We start from the raw sequence: 24450 nt of genomic DNA, 5'->3' as shown, positions 1-24450 counted from the left end.
TTGTGTTTACAGAATGAGTGGTCGTGAGTAGATGCGCTTGTTTTGAGATAAAAACGAGAGCTGCATGTAGCCACGTGTGCACATTTTGTTAATATCCTTTGCTAGTTAGTGAGTTATTAGCCCAGCTATAGATCATTTGTAGTCAGCAATTGCGTAGTGATTGCTTCCTACAAGAGCACAAAATGCATACCTTTCTAGACATCTTTGAAAAGAGAGTCAGGTAAAGAGCATCTTTTGTCTGAAAGGGGCAGCGTTGTATTTTGAGACAGGCTTGAATAAGCTAAATAACCAGTCGGCAGAGGGTAGCATAATTTGTCTGATTTTCTGTAATAATTGTGGGAATAATAATGCATTTATTTTGTAAAGTGGTTTCTTGCATCAAACAACACAACAACATTTTCAGTCACCTTATTGTCTGAAGGACAAGTGGATAAACAGGTTAATGTCAAGCCCTGCAAGTTTTTTTTTCAAAAGACTCAAGGAACTTAGGCCTACATTGAACACAGCACATTGGCTGCTACTGTAGCTTGAATGATAGAACAGCTATTTCCATGTTAAAATGTTATGGGATGCATTTTCTCCTTTGTTTTTTTTATGGTAGGTCACTCTGGTAGGCCTACATTATGATCAAATAGCCACAGTAGCCTACATGGCCACTGTTAAAACTGTAACTTAAAGCGGGTACAGCCTCAGTGTTCACAGCAAACGCGGGCTGGAAGTTCTACAGAATTATCACAACGTTCAGGGAACATTGCTAGCGACACAACCATGGGGTGTGTGCCTCCCTGAAATAACATAAAAGCACATATTTGTCTCTAGAACATCAGAGAGCTTATAGCTACAGGATATCATGTATTATCTTGCATTGGATATTTCCTTCTCCTTTAACCAATAAAATCTAGATAGAGAGCCTTCTGATATCTAGATGTCCAAACAAAATGTATCCAGGTCACAGTGTAACAGTCAGTGCTTGGTTGGCCAGGCCAGCAGTCAGCCCTCGCAGCTCTGTGATATATTTACACTCTGATTCAGAGGTCTGTGATATATTACGGCTGGCATACCAAACACACAAGATTCAATTAGTCATACGCACTGTGTTTCAGATTTTCAAAAGCTTGACGTTTTTCTCCTCTAACTAACAAACTACCATAATTGCATCTGTTACATGGGTGTCATCATCAACAGGTCACTCAATAGCCCGTGTCTCGTTAAATCGGCAGATGTGACTCTTACTCTAGTTTTTCATCAGTGATTGGTCAGATTTACTTAGTGTACTGTTTTGATAGGTCAGATTGATTGAATGTATAGTCTATTTGGTTTTCTGTCTCTCAGACCCTGGTAAAGAAGGTTGAATTTATTGTAGAGTAACTGCAGGCCCCAGCCAGCCACTAAGTGCCAGAGCGATTTATAAAATACTTTTTTTCTTTACATTTTTGTTTGTAATAATTTGTAATAATATGAATAAATGTTGAAATGCACAACATAAATGTCCTCTCTCGGAGTGTGAAAACACACACACAGAAACACACACATAAGCTATGGCTGTTGCGATGACCGTCTTATTATGGTTCGCTCCTACAGACAGTGAGTCACGTGGCAGTGGCTTGTTACAGTACATTCGGAAAGTATTCAGACCCCCCCCTTGACTTTTTCCACATTTTGTTACGTTACAGCCTTATTCTAAAATTGATTAAATAAAAAATAAATCCTCATCAATCTACACACAGTACCCCATAATGACAAAGTGAAAACAGGTTTTTTGAAAATGTATTATAAATAAAAACATATATACCTTATTTACATAAGTATACAGACCCTTTGCTATGAGACTCGAAATTGAGCTCAGGAGCTCAGGTGCATCCTGTTTCCATTGATCATCCTTGAGATGTTTCTACAACTTGATTGGAGTCCACCTATGGTAAATTCAATTGATTGGACATGATTTGGAAAGGCACAAACCTGTCTATATAAGGTCCCGCAGTTGACAGTGCATGTCAGAGCAAAAACCAAAAGCCACACAGTCACACACTATATATAAATTCCCAGTAATTTATTGGGGAAATCACCAACGTTTCGGCATCACTGTGCCTTCTTTAGGGTTCTTCCGAGCAAAAACCAAGCCATGAGTTCGAAGGAATTGCCCTTATAGCTCCAAGACAGGATTGTGTTGAGACACAGATCTGGGGAAGGGTACCAAAAAATGTGTGCAGCATTGAAGGTCCCTAAGAACACAGTGGCCTCCATCATTATTAATTGGAATACATTTCGAACCACCAAGACTGGTGAGAAGGGCCTTGGTCAGGGAGGTGACCAAGAACCCAATAGTCACTCTAACATAGCTCCAGACTTCCTCTGTGGAGATGGGAGAACCTTCCATAAGGGTAACCATCTCTGAAGCACTCCTCCAATCAGGCTTTTATGGTAGTGGCTAGACAGAAGCCTCTCCTCAGTTAAAGACACATGATAGCCCGCATGGAGTTTGCCAAAATGCACCTAAAGGACTCTCAGACCATGAGAAACAAGATTCTCTGGTCTGATGAAACCAAGATTGAACTCTTTGGCCTGAATGCCAAGTGTCACGTCTGTAGGAATCCTGGCACCATCCCAACGGTGGTAGAAGTATCTTGCTGTGGGGATGTTTTTCAGCGGCAGGGACTGGGAGACAAGTCAGGATCGAGGGAAAGATGAATGGAGCAAAGTACAGAGAGATTATTGATGAAACCTGCTGCAGAGCGCTCAGCACCTCAGACTGGGTCGAAGGTTCACCTTCTAACAGGACAATGACCCTAAGCACACAGCCAAGACAATGCAGGAGTGGCTTCAGGACAAGTCTCTGAATGTCCTTGAGTGGCCCAGCATGAGCCCGGACTTGAACCCGATCGAACATCTCTGGAGACCTGAAAATAGCTGTGCAGCGACGCTCCCCATCCAACCTGACAGAGCTTGAGAGATCTGCAGATAAGAATTTGAGAAACTCCCCAAATATAGGTGTGCCAAGCTTGTAGCGTCATACCCAAGAAGACTCGAGGGTGTAATCAATGCCAAAGGTGCTTCAACAAAGTACTGAGTAAAGGGTCTGAATACTTATGTAAATGTGATATCTGTTTTTAAAAAAATTATACATTTGCAAACATTTCTACAAACCTGTTTTTGCTTTGTAATTTTGGGGTATGGTGTGTAGATTGATGACGGAAAAAAACAATTTAAATAAATGTTAGAATAAGGCTATAACGTAACAAAATGTGCAAAAAGTAAAGGGGTCTGAATACTTTCCGAATGCACTGTATATAAAGCAGGTAGACAGGCATCAAGGCATTCAGTTACTGTTCGATTGAATGTTACAATTGGCAAAATTAGTGACCTAAGCAACTTTGAGCGTGGTATGATTGTCGGTGCCAGTATCTCAGAAACGACCGGCCTCCTGGGCTTTTCAGGCATGACGTTGTCTAGGGTTTACCGAGAATGGCGCGACAAGCCAAAAACATCCTGTCAGTCAGTGGCAGTCCTGTGGGCGAAAACAGCTCGTTGATGAGAGGTCGAAGGAGAATGCCAAGAATCGTGAAAGCCATAAACAGGCAAATAACGACGCAGTACAACAATTGAGGAGTGGAAAAACATTGCCTGGTCCGACCAATCCCGGTTCCTGTTGCGTCATGCTCATGGCAGAGTCAGAATTTAGCTTAAGCAGCATGAATCCATGGCCCAATCCTGCCTGGTGTCAACAGTACAGGCTGGTGGCGGTGGTGTGATTATGTGGAGAATGTTTTCCTGGCACACATTAGGTCCCTTGATACCAATTGAGCAACGTTTGAATGCCACACCTTGTAGAATCTATTCTCCAAAGAATTCAGGCTGTTCTGGAGTCAAAGGAGGGTCCAACCCTGTACTCGATGGGTGTACCTAATAAACGGTCCACTAAGTACAGTGAGGGGAAAAAGTATTTGATCCCCTGCTGATTTTGTACGTTTGCCCACTGACAAAGAAATGATCAGTCTATAATTATAATGGTAGGTTTATTTGAACAGTGAGAGACAGAAAACAAAAAAATCCAGAAAAACGCATGTCAAAAATGTTATACATTTATTTGCATTTTAATGAGGGAAATAAGTATTTCACAGATTTACAGCTCTGCCCTGAGAACTATTAAACACTCTACTGTACTGTAGGCTTCTCTCTCTTTCTTTCTCTCTTATATGAGAGAGAGAGAGAGAGAGAGAGGGAGAGAAAGAGAGAGAGAGAGAGAGAGTAAAGGGAAGAAGAGCTAACCATACATATTAGAGAGAGAATGTAGCACGGTGAGCTAGAAAGGTGAGCTGAGCTGATGTTTAGGCTCTATGTATCGATCTTGTGCCACACAGCCAGAGTGCTACTGCTGCTCCACAGAAACCTGAGCCATCTGTCGTAAGCACACCAATTACCATCCATATCGATGTGTGAATGAAGACATAGTGTGCATTCTCCTCCTCAGACTGTTCATTGCGCAGTCGCAGTTGCTCCTCCCTCGCATGCCTGCCTCACCTGGTAGGTTCCTGTTTTTCTACGGCCAAAAGACTACAATTGCCAGAAGGCTATTGACAACCAAAGCAGCCATGACAGCAGTTGTTTAAAATAGCAGTCAACCAGTCTCAAAAATATTAAATGTTTTGTTTCACGTAATAAAGTATATTGTCCATTTCTACTTCAAATAGAGCACACTTTGTTAATATCATGTACGAAATCATATTATTTACAGTATGTCATTCAAATAAGTTGACTCACTCACCTAAGTATACCTGGATGCACATTTGAAATTACCCATTGGTTGTTGCGTCGTCTCGCCTGCGCAAGGGAACACAACTCCAGCCTACTAGTCTAATCAGTGGAGGGAAGACTATAGGAGTGAGCATGCTTCAGTTCAGCTAGTCGAACTCGGCTAGGCGAAACCAAATGAGTGTGCTCGCAAACTCCCTTAAAAGACCTTTGCTTGAAAAACAAGAAAAAAGCAGCAATATTACTGTTTGTCCATGGAGATGCCATAGCTATACATTTCCTCAAAATAGACTGAAATTAATCTAAGATAACCCAAGAAATCGGTCATTAATTCTCACGTTTTTGCAGAGGAGATCTTAGTCGCGCAATTTTACATCTAACTAATATGTTTGGTGGAGTATTTGTCATTGAAAAAATGTGCATGAAAACGAGTCGTCACTCATTGAATGAAAACAAAGTCTTAATAAAAAATTTTTTAAAACATTCTTTTGACCAATCACCAACAAAGGGGCGTAGACTTCGGCTACAGACTTCGGCTTACCTCGAGAAAAAAATGACGTGTGCCCAAACAGCCCAAAAAAACCTTACCAAAGTCCAAAGCTAACAAAAACGTCCCAAAATGTTGTCATAATATATGCACGAACTCTTCCGAACTGTTCCGTCGACTTGAGACAGGTCAGCTCAGTCAGGACACAGACAGACTGACATGAATACACTACTAACCTTGAGAATATTTTTTTCCCCCAGTGTTATTCAAGAGCAGAATAAAAACATTTGTCATAATCAGCTGTATACACTCTTAGGAAAAAAAGGGTTCTTCGGCTGTCGCCATAGAATAACCCTTTTTGGTTCCATGTAGAAGGGCTCTACATTGAACCCAAAAGGGTTCTTCTACCTGGAACCAAAAATGGTTATTCAAAGGGTTCTCCTACACCTTTTTTTGTAAGAGTGTACTGTAAATATGAAGGTCACTCATGATTTACATTGTCTACTAAACAATAACCTTTCAAGCAGTGTTTTACTCTCTCTGTATTCTACAGCATTATAATGAGCAGCTAGAGAAACGGGCTCACGAAGCGATGGCTTCCCATCCGACATCTTGGGGGCTGATATGAGCCGTGCGCTAGCTAGCTAGTCACAGAGAACACTGACCTATTTTCACAAGGCGAACAAAAACTACAGCAAGAGACAGAGAGAGAGAGACACACATAGAGAGAGTGATAGAGAAAGAGAACAAGCTATGGAGATTAAGAATGAAAAATAGGCACCGAATTCTGCCGTCTTGAACTCTATGGGCTGTGGGTCTGGGTGGGATTGTTTGGGTGTATGGCAGACAGACTGTATACGACTGCCACTCCACTCTACAGTAATTCTACTTTAAAAGACCTTTCATATAATGTGGTTTTGGAGTACGGCACATTCAGACTAAGGGCAACATAACAGATTAGCAATTGTAATTTGTCGTGAGGTTTTAATGGTCTAAATTATACCCAACTCTTATATCAATTTAAGTGTTTCTGTGGTCGGTTTGAATTCACATTTATAGGCAGGCATATGCCTTCAATTTCTCAAATGGACTAATAAATGCTATTTGAGAAAGGGTATTTTGACTTTCTGACTTTTTTCCCTTGAAACCTCAGGATTGTAGTCCAGAGATGTTTGACAGTTACAAATGCTAGTCTGGCAGGTTCATGTTTCTTTGAGCTAGGGGGGAAAGATTGACTCTTTAAACTGACACAAATTTGGAAAGAGGACAAACTTACGCACGCATGGACACACATGCACACACACACACACACACAGGCCGTTCTGTAACCTGGAATATATTTACTCAGATCCCTACGCTAAGACAACAGCACTAGTCTCTGTTGCTCTACTGTGAGCTTAGTGATAAAAACACACATTCAGTTCAACAGATACTGTGTTATATTAAATCCCCATCACTGCTATAGCACTTCCAGTGACACAGAAAGTTCTATAAAAAATATATTTAGATAAAGAGGTGTATTTAACAGATTGAACCTGCTGTTACTATGACTGACATAGTGAAGCCGCTTTTTTGAAATCAGTGGTTTCCGTTGTCAATATTTTGCATATGAAATGACATGCAAACAAAACCCCAACGGTGGAGGCGACCGTCTTGACAACCCAAACCCCGGCATACAAAATCCATTGTTACCACCCAGAGCATATGGTACAAGATTTGCTATCTAGGTTATCTCAGGAAATGACATTCCCTGAACTGAAATTTGTCCCCACTTCTCTCTGTCTCTACTTTTATCTTCTCCAGTTCAAATGCAGTACCACGGTGTGTCTAGCCTGAGACCGAGTTAGCATAGTTCTCCCAGTAACTGGGTCTGTATCTGTATAGTAGTCTCTCTACATATCCACATTGCTCCCACAATTTTCAAATGCTCTAGCTTAAGAGTCTCTGTTGCCAAGGGTCTGGTTTTCAAGCATCTGCATAGCGTGATTAATCCTATCCCCTCTATGAAGCAGCCAGTTGCAGGCTGCAGACAGACTTCAAAGGCAGCCGGAGTCGCCTCCAGAGACAACACACTGGATCAGTCAGCCCCCACATCACTTCCCAGGATTCAATGCGTTGTGCTAGATTGGTTTGGGGACTCTGCTACGCGGTCGACTTCGTTGGGAAAAGCAAGCCTTGGATTACCCCGAGTGACTAGACTACGCCAATGGCTTCCTGGTTTCCAAAATGATTAACCCCCAAACAAACCACTACACTGTAAGCTCCAGAAAAATCACCCTTACAATGTTATCCCTCCCTATTGACATTACTTCAGCCATCCAGCCCCCACTACCACCCTTTCCCCCTAACCCCCATATCAAATCACAGATTCCCCATTCCTCCCTTCCCTGAAGTCCTGTCCTTCACCAAGACTATGGTAATTGAAGCAAGCACTTCTAGAGTTATATCAGAACCATAATAGCCTGGCGCTCAGCCCAGAACCTATTACAATGTCTGAGCACTAGAGGAGAGGAAAACCAACCTCCTCCATCCACAACCATAAACACCACTAACTGTATAGTAGTATACCAGAGCTGCACTGCGTCACAAACACAATATCATTTATTTCGATTTCTCTACTTGTGTGCTTGAGTGTATGGGCTATTTACAGTCCAGTTCTACGTGGCCATTATGCAGGAAGGATAAGGTGAGGAGAGCAATGATAGGGATTGGGGGAAATTACAGGAGACTGGAATCTTTTTTACCCATAGTCTTCTTGACTCATAGTCAGAGGTTCAGTTACCACATAATCATCACAAACACACCTAGAAACACATTATCAGACAATTCTGACAGGCCTGAACACCTCTTTCCAATGACTACAACACTGTACCAGACCATAAGAACAGGAGAGAGGAAGACAAGCCCTTACCTGTTCAAACTCTCTGAGGCTGTGGGTCTGGAGAGGAGGAGGAGGGCCGTTCTCTGTCTCATTACACAAGAAATCTAGAAAATAGAAAATGAAACACTTGAAAGCTGCAATAATTGTCAGGTAAAAAAAATCATATTTAGTTTTAAGAAAAACACCTCTGGATTCTCACCAGGCCATCACTCAGTCAGAACTCTTAACAGGGTTGTCAGGATCAAGTGAATTGATTTGCACTTTGCAGAAGTGTGATTGATTTGCAAAACAACAGCATGCGTGTGCTGCTATCCTGAAAAGTCACAATCTGCAATTAATTGAATCCCGGCCTTAGTAACGGTGTGGAACTTACGTTGTCTCATTAAACCCTAATTAGTGTTTGAGATATAGTGCATTCAGAAAGTATTCAGACCCCTTGACTTTTTCCACATTTTGTTACATTACAGCCTTATTCTGAAATTGATTAAATACAATTTTTTTCTCATCAATCTACACACGATACCCCATAATGACAAAGCAAAGACTAGTTTATTAGAAACTTTTGCTGATAAAAAAATAATTAATGGAAATATCACATTTACATAAGTATTCAGATGCTTTAGGCAGTTGTTGAGGCACATTTGGCAGCGATTAGAGCCTCGAGTCTTCTTGGGTATGACGCTTGTCACACCTGTATTTGGGGAGTTTCTCCCATTCTTCTCTGCAGATCCTCTCAAGCTCTGTCAGGTTGGATGGGGAGCGTCGCTGCACAGCTATTTTCAGGTCTCTCCAGAGATGTTCGATCGGGTTCAAGTCCGGGCTCTGGCTGGGCCTCTCAAGGACATTCAGAGACTTGTCCCAAAGCCACTCCTGCGTTGTCTTGGCTGTGTGCTTAGGGTCATTGTCCTGTTGGAAGGTTAACCTTTACCCCAGTCTGAGGTCCTGAGCGCTCTGGAGTAGGTTTTCATCAAGGATCTCTCTATACTTTCCTCCATTCATCCTTGCCTCGATCCTGACTAGTCTCCCAGTACCTGCCGCTGAAAAACATCCCCACAGCATGATGCTAACATCACAACGCATCACCGGCGGGATGGTGCCCAGTTTCCTCCAGACGTGATGCTTGGCATTCAGGCCAAAGAGTTCAATCTTGGTTTCATCAGACCAGAGAATCTTGTTTCTCATGGTCTGAGAGTCCTTTAGGTACCTTTTGGTAAACTCCAAGCGGGCTGTCATTAGGGCTGTAGCGGTCATGACATTTTGTCAGCCGATGCAAATAACGGTAATTGACTGTTAATTAACATAAACACACTTAGCATCTCCTGGCTTCCCCACATTAAGGACATGTACATTTTAAAAAGTTGAATAAATCCATGTAATATAGCCTACACCATCACAATAAATCCATTATTTTTTTTAGACAGGTCTAAAGAAACATCAAGAAAATGTAGTCTATTTTAGAAGAACAGAATAGCATGTTAGGCCCTGATCTGGCTATGCCATATGGCTGTGGGCTACACTAGTTCATTTAGCAGACAAGATTTGCTTAGAATTCCATGGCATTATTTTATATTATTTTATAGTTTGAAGAATACAATTGAACATAGCTGAATAAAATAGAAAGGATATTTTCTACAAACGATTTTAGGGAGTGCGCACGTGCTACTACTTGGTGTTGAGCGGTTAACAAAGAAACAGGTACTGCTTTATACTTATTTACGTAACTTTAGTTGTGATACAAATGTAAAATCAATCAAATATGTTTTGATTTTAATACATTCTATGGCTGCATGATGCAACTCTAATGATGATTTGAAAAAAGTCGCATGAAAGACACGAGCTCTGCTTTGTTTTTTTAAACTCAGGCTGTACACACTACATCAGTCACAATTTGACAAGCACTTGATAATGCCTCGAATTTCCTGGCTGCATCCCCTTTGTGTGGCTGTAAAGCCCTCCAAAAAAATCCATACCTTTTGCAGCTAGTGGCCGTTGTGCACTTGGGCTGAATATAATCATTATAATTCCCTTCTCCCGGCTACGTGCTGAAGCACCTCTCACTCACATGGCTCTCCGTCACGTGATCGGGTCTTTCTTGAAGGCTACAAGTGAAAACAGACACATCAAGGACGCAACTGCGAGCATCCTTATCCAATTCCGAGGCACATATTGAAAATATTGGACACATTTACTTTTTGTCAGCCAACAAGATGAGTAAGCATAACGAACAGCAAAAGCACTAGCCTATGTCAATCTACTATATTCTTTCTCTCTGTGCAAGAAATAAATATTCCAAACATAGTCTAGGACAGTTGTGGGATGCGATAGACCCAAATTAATACAACCACTAGCATAAAGAAACACTGTTTTAAGCAATGAGCCTGACGCAACAGATCAGAATGTTTAGCTTAAAATGTTGCTGAACTATTAGGCTATTTTTTCAAATTATAAGCGCCGCAATGCGCACACGGCAGTAGGCTATATGCGAAAACACTATTCTCAAAAGTGAACGCAAATGCGATTATGCATGTAATGCTTTTATTAAAAAGGTGCATTTTTATGGTGAAAATGATCTTCCCCCATTTTGAAAAGCGGATCATTATGCTTCATTTTAAGAAGTTGTGGCCCCTTTAGCTGTGATACAAATCTCATCAAAACATTTAGGCCTATGGGCTAGGCTACATCAGGCGTGCAATTATAATTTGAAAAAGTTGCATAAAAGAAGGCACTGTTTCTTGCCTTATGCTGGGCATCATTCACAAGTGATAATATATCATTCACAAGTGATAGGCTAATATAGACACCCATCAGACTATTCTTGATTTAATCTTGTCTTTACATATACTAAATAATATATATGTGTGAAATTAGTTTTGATTTAGAATGGACTATTATCATGCGGCGGAAGTACGGTCACCGTAACAGCCCTAGCTGTCATGTGCCTTTTACTGAGGAACAGTCTTCGTCTGGCCCCTCTACCATAAAGGCCTGATTGGTGGAGTGCTGCAGAGATGGTTGTCTTTCTGGAAGGTTCTTCCATCTCCACAGAGGTACTCTGGAGCTCCGTCAGAGTGACCATCGGGTTCTTAGTCACCTCCCTGACCAAGGCCCTTCTCCCCCGATTGCTAAGTTTGGCCGGGCGGCCAGCTCTAGGAAGAGTCATGGTGGTTCCAAACTTCTTCCACTGTGTTCTTGGGGACCTTCAATGCTGCTAGAAATATTTTGGTACCCTTCCCCAGATCTATGCCTCGACACAATCCTGTCTCAGAGGTCTATGGACAATTCCTTGGACCTCATAGCTTGGTTTTTGCTCTGACATGCACTGTCAACTGTGGGACCTTATATAGACAAGAGTGTGCCTTTCCAAACCATGTCCAATCAACTGTAGAAACATCTCATGGATGATCAATGGAAACAAGATGCACCTGAGCTCAATTTCGAGTCTCATAGCAAAGAGTCTGAATACTTATGTAAATACGTTTTTTCTGTTATATTTTTTATAAATGTACAAAAATGTCTCAACCTGTTTTCGCTTTGTCATTATAGGGTATTGTGTGTTGATTGATGAGGAACATGTTTAATTGAATACATTTTAGAATAAGTCTGTAACGTAACAAAATATGGAAAAAGTCAAGGGGTCTGAATACTTTCTGAATGCACTGTATCACCCCAGGGCCCTGTTAAGTACTTAGCCAACACGGTACAGTCCGTTACAGCTGAAACTGCTCCAAATGACCTAATGCCAAACTTCTCTTTAAAACGACTAAATACCAGGAACATTCCCAGGAAAACCACGCAGGGATACAATAATGTGTGATTTGTTCCTTGAGAATGGGTGTTTGGCGGATTTTGGAGGGGGGTATAGAATGAGTGGGGAGATGCGGGTTTAGGTCCTGAGGGGCTTAATCACAGAACCATTGGCAGAGCTGAAATTTCTGACAGTTCTTTAAAATCGCAGTAGGAGCTCATTACAGGTTATTAAAGAGCTTTGCGTTGTGTAGAGTGTAGGCTAGGCTACAGAAGATGTCCTGGACCCGGGCCTAAAGTTTAACTGCTGGTACACAGGCCAGGCCAGGCTACGAGAAATTACACAATACCCATTTGATTGACGACTGCACTGTGCCAAACGTGTACACACAGGAACTTGGAAGGGGGGCACATCCAAACACATTCTAACACTTTTTTGTACTCAAGAGTAATTCACAGAGGCAATATTTGTTAAGTGTCTTTAATAACAGCTGTATGGTCTAAACATGTCCTTGTATGGATAGAAAGAGAGGGTGAAAAGTCCCTTTAGTGCAAGAAAGAGAGAGAGAAAGAGAAAGAGAGAGAGAGAGACAGTCACAGAACGTGAATGTAATATTGTGTGCATGTAATATTGTGTGCGTGTGATAAACGCCAGTGTGAATCTCCACTTACCAGCCATGTGTCCTATACTCTTGGTACGGGCCTGCCGATCACCAGCATAGTGCCTGAAACAGAGTTTTTTTTGTCAAACGCACATAACATCGAACATCCGGTTTTTATTACCTCGGATAGATTGGAATATAGTTTTACTCACATCCAAAGCTTACAAAAGTGCTAAAACTGTTTGAGCTGAGAGTAGGGCCAGAAAGTATTTCCCAGTCGGGTCACGTGATCAGGGAAAACTATTGTGCCTACTCCCTACTAATGAAATAACACTAGCAATTAAACTAGGTGGAACACAGTGAGCTGTGAGAGTAGAGACTGGGTTGAGCTGAATGTGTTCACACACATGTAGCAAGCACATACTGAACATTACACTTTCTGATTTTCAAACCACACACACACTTCTATTTTTATTTATTTATTTAACTAGGCAAGTCAGTTAAGAACAAATTCTGATTTACAATGACGGCCTGCCCCCGGCCAAACCCTCTCCTAACCTTGCGCCTGGGGGAACAGCTGGCCTGTATAGGCAGCATCTGAGTGTGTGTGTGTGTGTGTGTGTGTGTTAGTTCTAACCGTGGAAGAAGCCTAATGACTATTCAGACAGACAGACCACCAGGCCACTACAACAACAACAGCAGGTCTTCCCACAAAGCTGAATTGAAAAAGCCCTTACTCATCAGCACCTGCCATGGGGACCAACAGGGAAGTCTGAGTAATCAACATGGTGAACAAAATAATGAGTATACTTCATTTCATTATTATTACATCAATATAATTTGGTATTTTCCTATGTGTATTGCTGCCACTAGGATTTCTATTTGTCATTAAATGTAGTCCTTCCTATAGGAACAAACTTTCCCAGTAGATAAAACGAATCATCCAATCAGTGTTGTGACTAATGACTAACCAAAAAAACCTGATGACATGGGGTTGTCTGTTCTCCCATGAGAATGATTACTTTGATTACATAATACAGTATATTGATAGCCTTAGATCAACACACAACGCAACAAAGCCTTCAAAACAAACAGAAGCACACCAAACCGCTCAAAGACAAACTGTAAGACTATTCAGTCTAGTCCACATGTACACTCCCCTGCGTATCTATTGAACAGTGAAGCTAAACATTTTTATTTGGCTCTATACTCCAGCATTTTGGATTTGAGATTAAATGTTTTATATGAGGCGACAGTACAGAATGTCACCTTTTATTTGAGGGTATTTTCATACATATCTGTTTTTCCGTAAAAAAAATGTACGCACTTTATGTATGTAGTGCCCCCCATTTGATTGTGACTCTTCAAACTTGTTGGATACCTTTGCAGTTTCTTTTGGTTGTGTTACGGATTATGTTGTGCCCAATATAAATTGTTGGTAAAGAATTAATTGTGTCATTATCGAGTCACTTATTGTAAATAAGAATAGAATATGTTATTGAAAACTTCTACATTAATGTGGATGCTACCATGATTACGGATAATCATGAATGATGAGTGAATAATGATGAGTGAAAAAGTTAGAAGCATAAAGATCATACCACCTCAAAATATTTAACCTCCCCTGTTAATGGTAATGGTGAGAGGTTAGCATTTGGGGGGGGGGGGGGGGGATATTCTCTGTAACTTTCTCATTCGTCATTATTCCCGATTCAATCATGATTATCCGTAATCATGGTAGCATCCACATTAATGTAGAAGTATTCAGAAAAATATTCTATGAGCCAAATTAAAAGTTTTAGCTTCACTCTCCAAATAAATATGTAGGGGAGTGTATATCGTCGGCAGCAGATTGAACACCTTACCTGCCCCTGTACAGAAATCCATTCATATCCAGGCCAAACCAACCAACGGTTCACAGTAAATCAAAATAAAACAGACTTAAAAAAAGCACTGGGAGGATTCCACAGGATTCAAGAGGCAGGGTTTCCCGTAATATTCCTCCAGAGCAGTAGTATCTCCTCAATGGCTACTCCAGTTCAGTTGAGATCAGTGTTGTCCTCCTCAGACCTCAGTAAGAGCCAGTCCTGTTCCTGTCCATACCTCCAGAATAGAGACCACAGCCAGGCTGTTCGGCCACACAGCTCCCTGAGGACACGGGGCTCCAGACTGTCATTTGACGTGGCAGGCCAGCCAGAGAAAGACAGGATTCCAGTGAAACACACAGGTCCTCTCCACACACACACACACACACACACACACACACACACGGAGGAGTAGTGGTAAACAGCACCAGAGCAAAGGTACACAAACACTCATAGAGTGAGGAAGAGAGAGGGAGGAGAGAGGGAGGAAGAGGTAAAGTGTGTGTGTGCTTCTGGCTCAGCATGAAAGACATATCTGTTCCAGCACACTCCCCACCAAACAGGCACTTCAGTATGAGGCACTGTCTGTGTGTGTGTGTGTGTGTGTGTGTGTGTGTGTGTGTGTGTGTGTGTGTGTGTGTGTGTGTGTGTGTGCGCGCGGGATGGTTCTTCTATCATTGTGGGGACCTAAAATCTCCCTCGTGGGAAAATTTCCCATGTCCCCATGAGAACAAGGGCTATTTTAAACTTAGGGGTTAGGTTAGGGTTACAATTATGGTTAGGGTAAAGGTGAGGAATATGATTCTCTCATTTGCTGTCCTCTGTTCCACCTTCAGCTGTTGACGTTGACCCAAAGGGAGAGGCGTTAGTTCAGTACTGAGTTGTCAATGCTGACACCGTTTAAATCTGCCGTATGTGCCTAAAGCTGAGAGTTTGTTCTTTATGTATCTTGGTATTGAATTTTTTTACCTTCCATGTACATACAAATGCTAATTTGTTTGTACATTTTTTTTAGGTGTTAGGTTTAGGTTAGGGTCAGGGGAAATAAGATCTTGAATGTAAATTCATTTTAGGTCCTGATGAGAACAGAAGAACATAACGTGTGTGTGTGTGTGTGTGTGTGTGTGTGTGTGTGTGTGTGTGTGTGTGTGTGTGTGTGTGTAGTACTGTGCATACACACATCCAGGGCCTTCCAGCTCTTGCTTGAGCAACATGCAGTTAAACCATCAATCCTATTCACCCCATAGCAGAGCACAGAGCAGTAAGAAAACACCTAAGTGTGTATGTGTGTGTATGTATATATTTTGGTGCATTACAACCTGCAATTTAAATTGATTTTTATTTGGGTTTCATGTAATGGACATACACAAAATAGTCCAAATTGGTGAAGTGAAATGTAAAAAATAACAGAAAATAAGTGCATGCATATGTATTCACCCCCTTTGCTATGAAGCCCCTAAATAAGATCTGGTTCAACCAATTACCTTCAGAAGGTACATAATTAGTTAAATAAAGTCCACCTGTTTGTAATTTAAGTGTCACATGATCTGAGTATATATATTCACCTGTTCTAAAAGGCCCCAGAGTCTGCAACACCACTAAGCAAGTGGCACCATGAAGACCAAGGAGCTCTCCAAACAGGTCAGGGACAAGGTTGTGGAGAAGTACAGATCAGGGTTGGGTTATAAAACAATATCCAAAACTTTGAACATCCTACAGAGCACCACTAAATCTATTATTAAAAAATGGAAAGAATATGGCACCACAACAAACCTACCAAGAGAGGGCCGCCCACCAAAACTCATGGACCAGGCAAGGAGGGCATTAATCAGAGAGACAACAAAGAGACCAAAGATAACCCTGAAGGAGCTGCAAAGCTCCACAGCGGAGATTCGAGTACCTGTCCATAGGACCACTTTAAGCCGTACACTCCACAGAGCTAGGTTTTACGGAAGAGTGGCCAGAAAAAAAGCCATTGCTTAAAGAAAAATAATAAGCAAACACGTTTGGTGTTTGCCAAAAGGCAAGTGGGAGACTCCCCAAACATATGGAAGAAGGTACTCTGGTCAGATGAGACTAAAATTGAGCTTTTTGGCCATCAAGGAAAATGCTATGTCTGGCGCAAACCCAATACCTCTCATCACCCCAAGAACACCATCCCCACAGTGAAGCATGGTGGTGGCAGCATCATGCTGTGGGGATGTTTTTCATCGGCAGGGACTGGGAAACTGGTCAGAATTTAAGGAATGATGGATGGCACTAAATACAGGGAAATTCTTGAGCGAAACCTGTTTCCCTCTTCCAGAGATTTAAGACTGGGACAGAGGTTCACCTTCCAGCAGGACAATGACCATGAGCATACTGCTAAAGTAACACTCGAGTGGTTTAAGGGTAAACATCGAAATGTTTTGGAATGGCCTAGTCAAATCCAATTGAGAATCTGTGGTATGACTTAAAGATTGCTGGACACCAGCAGAACCCATCCAACTTGTAGGAGCTGGAGCAGTTTTGCTTTGAAGAATGGGCAAAAATCCCAGTGGCTAGATGTGCCAAACTTATAGAGACATACCCCAAGAGACTTGCATCTGTAATTGCTGCAAAAAGTGGCTCTACAAAGTATTGCCTTTGGGGGGGGGGGGTGAATAGTTATGCACACTGAAGTTTTAAAAAAAAAATCTTATTTCTTGTTTGTTTCACAATAAAAAAAACATTTTTGCATCTTCAAAGTGGTAGGCATGTTGTGTAAATCAAATGATACAAACCCCCCAAAATGTCATTTTAAATACAGGTTGTAAGGCAACAAAATAGGAAAAATGCCAAGGGGGTGAATACTTTCGCAAGCCACTGTATGTATGTATGTGTGTGTGTATGAAACAAGACAGGTTCAGAGAGGCCGCAGGTAAAACAGGGGATCAGCAAATGATCTCCTCTCCAACTGAAAACAGTGAGCGCTGGATGGTTCACTGCAAGTTAGGCACAGACAAGGTTTCATATCTTTGGTGTCGCTCTAAAGAAACCTTTCACTAAAAATACCTTACGTAATACAGGTGGAAAAACCAGCAATTTATTCTTGACCTTTTATCATGTCTTTTGTCATCGGGCTAAGAGAAGCTATGACTGTCACCTAAGCACGCTATACTGATAAAACCGTTGAGAAGACAAAGGGGTTCATTACACTGGGTTTATGCCATTCCATTGAAATTTTATAAAAACATCAGGGTGTGGTCAGTGGAATAGCTATATGCGGGGAGCAGTCAATTAGATTATGCATATTATGAATATTCTCTCTCTCTCTCTCACTCACCCCCCTCATCCACCCTCTATCCTCTCCTTATCTATCTCTCTTTGTATGTCTGTCTCTCTCCCCCCCTCCCCTCTGACGCATCTGCCCTCTCTAACTCACATACCTGTCTGACATTCCACAAGTCTAACCAGTGTGGAACAGGGAGAGAAGAGAGGAGGCTCCCACATGCAGCTTGGGCAGGCTCCAGATAGCTATGCCCCTGCTGCACTGCATGTCTGTACAGGGGAGGAGGAGGAGAACATTGTGATTTATTTGCACTGTTTTTGTGCTGGGCTGTTATCATGTTATGTAACCATCAAAACAACTCACTGTGTATATGATTTCATGTGTCTTGTGGTTTTTCCCCCTTCCTTCAACTCTTTCTCTCCTTTCGTGATGTTAGATCGCCGTTGCGTTGCAGACATTGTCATCATCATCATCACCATCACTATTGATTTCATCCCAATCATGGTTACACTCCCTGCCTGCAGTGTTTCTGCTGGCCATGGGGAATCTCACACATAGCTCTGAGAAGAGTATCCAATACCAGGTCAGGTCAATTCAGGACAAGAGGTAAGGTGTGAAAAACCACTACTGACCTTTGGTTAATTCTCAGAGACATGATATCATGATTTATTGAACCAACATCGGTTCAAAATGACTGATCAGAATGACTGACCAAAATGACTGATCAGTCATTGCACTGAGAAAGTTCGAATAGTGCAAGTCAACCTATGATCTGTCGTAAGAGAAAGAGAGAGCGAGAGAGAGATCGAGAGAGAAATAAAGAAATCTAAGGAGAGAGAAAGAGAGAGAGGGAGCAATGTATTGGTCTGGCTCTACGACAACAAGGACACTGTAATTACCCTGACCACTTAACCCCCTCCCCTCCCTCTCTTCCTCCCCCATTATTTCCTTCCCCCTCCCTCTTCCCCAACACCTCTCCTACTGTGTTTAAACAGCTGCTCTGAACCAGCTGCTATGACAGCAGCCCACTGACAGACAGAAAACCTTGAGTCACCAAAAGTTTCCAGAAAAAGAACAACTTCCTATTCAAGAAGCTAATAAGTGTGGATTCAGAGTGACACTGCCATGAGAAATGACAGTCTGGACCAATCCCATAATACTATTGCATATATGGCTCTGGTCTGGACCATATAAACAGAATGAGGTTATGTTATTTATATGTGCTGGAGTCAGACAGTGCAGTACCAATATGTTGCCATCAAGCATCGTTAGCAGCACACAAACTTTTTACTACAAGCCCACACACAGCACATGTTTTACTACAAGCCCACACACACACACCTGATCTGAGTACAGTAGATAATATCCTTCTCTGAGTTGAGCTCAGCTGTGTGTCTGGCCATCTGTACCGAATGAAGCCCAGACAAACAGACGATGGGATGGCTCGCGTAGCGCCTACTGATTAGAACCAGCTAGGTCTGTTACTGCTACCTTCCCTGTGTTGATAGAGGGGGAGATGTAGCCTACTGTCTAATTCCTTGTGTCACATTTTAACAAGCTGTTAATGAGAGCTTTTAACACTTCCAATGTGTGGCGCTCCATACAGCTGTAATGGGTGAGAGCTAGCTACGATGACAAGTGCACAACAACAAGGTTTGCATCAATGTTAGCCAACTGTCAAAATGCAAACTTGGCAGTTCAATAAGTACCACTGATCTGTTTTCAAACCAGGTTTAATTAAAATGGGTGGGGGGAGGGGAGTTTTGTCATTAATGGAAACATATACTCCTTTGAAGTCTGATGACAGCTATCACCTATAGACCCTACAACCAATCAACTAATTGATTTCTTGACTGATATAGGCCCTAGACAAGGGGAACAAGCAGTGGATAGGCTAGTAGTGCGGGCCAGCCAGGACACAGGTTCTAGGTTCCAAGATTAGCTGGTAGAGGGGCCAGACCAGGTCAAAGTACATCGGAGATCTAATGGCCACGGGTTAGACAAACAGACCCTAAACCTCCCCTCTAGTACTGACAACACCAGAGTGAATACACATTCACCATCGGAACAGCATGACCTGAGTGTTTTAGCCCAGTGTGCCAGTAAATTATATATGGCTTAGGGAAGCCACTATCAAAATGATATTAATGTTCCTTTTATACAACAATGCATCTGTATAATAATGCAACATTATTTGGAATATAGTGTATGCTACCCTTTTAGATTTGAACAAGGAAAGTAATGACAAAAATGCAAGAGATCGTTAGCAGCTTCAAAACGTCAATAATTACAACAGGAAACACTCTTCATGTAGCTTCCAAACTTGCACAACCACATTGGGCACAATCCTCTATGTAATATTAATGTTGATAAATTAGGAGAACATTATTGTTCTGCATTTCAGAGTCCAACATGTATCATTTTGAAAAGAGCATCTTTGCATGAAAAAAAACGAATTGCAATGCACTCACAGATGACTTTGTAATGCAATGAATATCTGCTCAGTTGAATCATCAATCATATATTTACAGCATTGCAATGACTGATTAGATGGCATAGCCTACATTACCTTTCAATTCCTCTCAAAGTGCTTTCTGACACTGTCCAATCCATACTGATTTTTCACGGGGGAATCCTCACGTTGGAATCTTCCTGTTAATAACCATTAATACTGTATCATCCCAACTGAATCTCTCCAAGCAAGGTACCGAATATCTCACGGAATCCGCGAAATGTTGTACAAAAGCGGCTGATGCTTTCAGTTCGTTATAATTGATCCGTAGCTGCCAGTGGCCCCCACGGTCCAATAAATGCTGGCTGATTTCGCATGAGTCATACTATGCACTTCGTCTGTGCACGTGCACCGAGATCAAAGGAAGCCGGACCCAGGACCCAGTCCATTCGCGCGCGGGCGAGGACCATTGCGCGCATGACAAAGACTCATCCATGAGAGTGCAAAAAAGGATCACATGTTTTCAAATGATATTACTTTTTACTAGTTCTATGAATTAAATGTTATAATAACAGATCTACCTTTACATTTGACAAACATGGATTTCGTACTAGGCCTAATGTATGGCTATGTTCCTAAATTAATGTTAGTCTATAAGCTTTTACTGCTCTGCTCAGTGTTCCTATGCCTACCTTTGCATTCACAGACTCAAATCAAATCGTATTTTTTATCATGCTTCGTAAACAACAGGTGTAGACTAACAATGAAATGCTTACTGGCTGGTCCTTCCCAACAATGCAGAGGAAAAAAAGAGAAATAATAGAAAAATAAGAACATGAGGAATGGAATAAATACACAATGATTAATAATAACTTGGTTATATACATGGGGCACCAATACCGAGTCGATGTGCAGGGGTAGGCCTATGAGGTAATTGAGGTAGATATGTACATGTAGGTAGGATTAAAGTGACTAGGCAACAGGATAGACAATAAAACAGTAGCAGCAGCGTATGTGATGAGTAAAATTAGTTTGTGCAAAAAGGGTCATTGCAGATAGTCCGGGGGGGCTGTTGGTTAATTATTTAACTGTTCGGGTGTTGGTTCCAGACTTGGTGCACCGGTACTGCTTGCTCTGCGGTAGCACAGAGAACAGTCTATGACTTGCCTTCCTCTGACATCCGCACTGAGCTAAAGGCTACAGCTGTCGGTTTCAACGAGAGGTACACTAATATGGAAGCTTATAATAAAACACGCTATGGCCTCCGACGAGCCACCCAACAGTCAAAACATCAATCCTGGATGAAGACTGAATCCTACTACGCCGGTTTTGACGCTCGACAGATGTGTCAGGGTTTGCCAAACTATCACGGATTATGAAGGGAATCCCACAGGTGTTTGTCAGACCAGGAGACATCCTGAAAATCGCTCTTCAGAAAAATAGTTAAATATGGGTAAAAAAAAAAGAAGCTCATCCCTGTCAGTTTTATTGTCCAATCATGTTGTTTTCTCTGTGACTGTGTATAGGAAACCCTCCTAGTCCTTCTTAAAAATATAATTCATATGAACAAGTAGAAGGTTCCTGCCACTTGACAGGGTTTTCAACCTCCCCAAGGCCAGGAGTTTTTTCGGGCAGAGTTTTAAAGCCATGGGACCTGATTAGAAAAACGTATTTTTTGCTACACCAATCTGGGACATTTGGTGCTGTAACGCAGACGCTGGGAGTCAGGAAGAAAGTACAGGGGGGGAATTTAATAATAAATAGAACATGGAACAATACAAAACAAGAGTAGCATCTGGACTCATACCGCCTGGGGAAAGAACCAAAGAGAGTGACAGATATATGGGAGGTAATCATAAAAGTGATGGAGTCCAGGTGAGTCTCATGAGGCACAGGTGCGTGTAACGATGGTGGCAGGTGTGCATAATAATAAGTAAACTGGTGACAATGAGCGCCAGAGAGGAGGATGGGAAGTGACTGTCACGTCTACTCCCGCTCCTCCTCTTTGGCGCTCGTTGTCGCCAGTTGTCTAATCATTGTGCACACTTGCCACCATCGTTACGTGCACCTGCACCTCATGACACTCACCTGGACTCCATCACTTCTATGATTACCTCCCCTATATCTGTCACTCCCCTTGGTTCTTTCCTCAAGTGTAATTGACTCGATGGGCGTGAGGTCATAAAACCCCCCACCATACCTCTTCCCCTTTGCGGGAGGGAGAGATATCTCTGTAGAACTGTGATCCACTGTAACCTGATCCTCAGAGGCATTACACTCCCATTGGTTCTTTCCTCAGGTGTTATTGACTCTGTTTGGGTTTCATGTCTACGTTTTTCATGTTTCTTGTTTTGTACCATGTTCTATTTCTTTATTCAATTATTCACTCCCTGTACTTGCTTCCCGACTCCCAGCGTACACGTTACAGGTGCCACCTCTGCTCCCACCTGTCTGTTTCATGTCTCGGGTAGCCTGCGAAAGCAATAGTGGATATAATGCAATCATTTTGTAATATTTCCATATTCTAATAATTCATGTGTTAACATATCCCCACGGTCCGTGCCATGGTGAAATGTTGTCACGTATACTCCCTCTCTGGCCTCTAGTTCATCAGGCTGCTGATTATCCCGCACACCTGTCACCATCTCGCGCACCTGCGCCCCATGACACTCAGCTGGACTCCATCACCTCCTTGATTACCTTCCCTATATCTGTCACTCCCCTTGGTTCTTTCCTCAGGTCTTATTGATTCTGTTTTCATGTTGGTGCGTTGTTTGTGTTTTGTGTTCATTGTTTCTTTTATTTATTAAAACACTCACTCCCTGAACTTGCTTCCCGACTCTCAGCGCACTCGTTACAAACGTGCACTCCTGTAGATCTGAAATGCTGGCTGTGACCTGGACTTAGGGGTAGACAAAACATAGTAAATGTAAATCTGTTACACTAAAATTAGTATGATAGATTCCATTTCTTATGGTTTGTATTAATTTGTGGATGTCCATCATCCATTTCGTATGATAAATTCCAAATTACAATTCCTATGATATGTTAAGAATTGCAAGTTGTACAATACGTCATTTGCAATACTTTATTACAAATTGTAATTTGTTGTGGCTAACGTTAGCTAGGTGGCTAGTGTTAGCTTGGCTAGGGGTTAGGGTTTAGGATAAAGTTAAGGTTAGGATTAGGAATTAGGGTTAGGGTAAGGGGAAAGGTTAGCTGACAAGCTAAGTAGCTGCAAATGAGCTAAAAATAGTAAGTATATGCAAAGTTGCTAATATCCTCATGTTGTCCGTGATGTGATTCAAACATCGTACCCATCCCCCCCTCCTTCATTTTGCTCTTAAGTAACCGTGCCTTACTTTAAAGGACCCTTCCCAAAATAATAACACAAGGAATAAATACACAATGAGTAACGATAACTTGGCTATATACACAGGGTACCAGTACCAAGTCGATGTGCAGAGGTACGAGGTAATTGAGGTAGATAATGTATGTACATATAGGTACTGTAGGGGTAAAGTGACTATGCAGCAGGATAGATAATACACTGCTGCTATTGTTTATGTGATAAGTCAAAAGAGTTAGTGCAGAAAGGGTCAATGCAGATTGATTAACTATTTAGTAGTCTTATGGCTTGAGAGGAGAAGCTGTTCAGGGTCCTGTTGGTTCCAGACTTGGTACATCGGTATCGTCTAGTCTTTGAGGCCAGGCTGCAACAATTGGATGGTGAAACTTGCCAGCGAACCAGAAAAGCAAGGCGAAGCAATTCATGCCTTCTTGAAAGTCAGGACAATCCTTGTCCTGCAAAGAAACATAATTTGTATATTTGAAATGTTTTATTTTGCAACCAGTAGGCATTTATAATTAAATGTGGAGTGGAACTTTATAGTCACATGCCCGCGTACCTTTAAAGATTTTTGGCAATCATCATATATATATGAAAAACACAGTTTCCATCATCATTTGTCGCAATCAAGAAAGTTTGACAAAAGGAAAATCCACCCCTGATGAACGGATAAAAATGTTGTTGATCTTTAGAAGATAACACCTATATCTGCCATTTCCATTACAAGATTTTTTGAGACATTGCTTTTGTCAAATAAACCTGGGTTGATGTAAACCTGCGTAGTGACTGAAGGCAACAACAACATGTGCAGTAGGTTGTGTGTGGATCGATGTCGGTGCTATATAGATTTTTACATCACAGCTATTGATTTAGCCTACAGGAAATACACTAGAGTAATTACCATGGCACAGGAATCAGGTCAGTTGGTCAGTCATCTGCACCACAAAAACAGAAAGAAGTCTATGTATATGGAAGTGTTACCAACTGGGTTCAAAGCTGGGTCTCCCGTCGCCACAAGGGTATTTTAGCCTACTGAGCTAAAGCCTAGGGATTATTCTGGAAGCTATTGCA

General features: G+C 41.8%; 1 protein-coding gene across 4 annotated transcripts in view; it reads right to left on the bottom strand.

Moving 5' to 3' along the window:
- LOC106584009 (myomegalin) overlaps window positions 1-20438 on the bottom strand; it is a 116449-nt gene extending 96011 nt beyond the window's left edge. For 2 of the 4 annotated variants that reach the window (XM_014168750.2, XM_014168753.2), the window contains exons 1-3: window positions 20148-20438; window positions 12534-12586; window positions 8148-8221 (exon numbers count right to left, since the gene is read on the bottom strand). In XM_014168750.2, the coding sequence (XP_014024225.2) occupies window positions 8148-8221; window positions 12534-12586; window positions 20148-20191 (171 nt within the window). In that variant the 5' untranslated portion in view covers window positions 20192-20438. Of the gene's footprint in view, window positions 1-8147; window positions 8222-10087; window positions 10205-12533; window positions 12587-14328; window positions 14845-20147 lie in introns of those variants that run through there. The other 2 variants (XM_014168752.2, XM_014168754.2) reach the window with 2 other exon arrangements.
- Between the last annotated feature and the right edge of the window lie 4012 nt (window positions 20439-24450).

This window comes from Salmo salar, chromosome ssa23, assembly GCF_905237065.1.
Source record: "Salmo salar chromosome ssa23, Ssal_v3.1, whole genome shotgun sequence".
NCBI lineage: Eukaryota > Metazoa > Chordata > Actinopteri > Salmoniformes > Salmonidae > Salmo > Salmo salar.
This window is presented reverse-complemented; position numbering and strand designations above follow the sequence as displayed.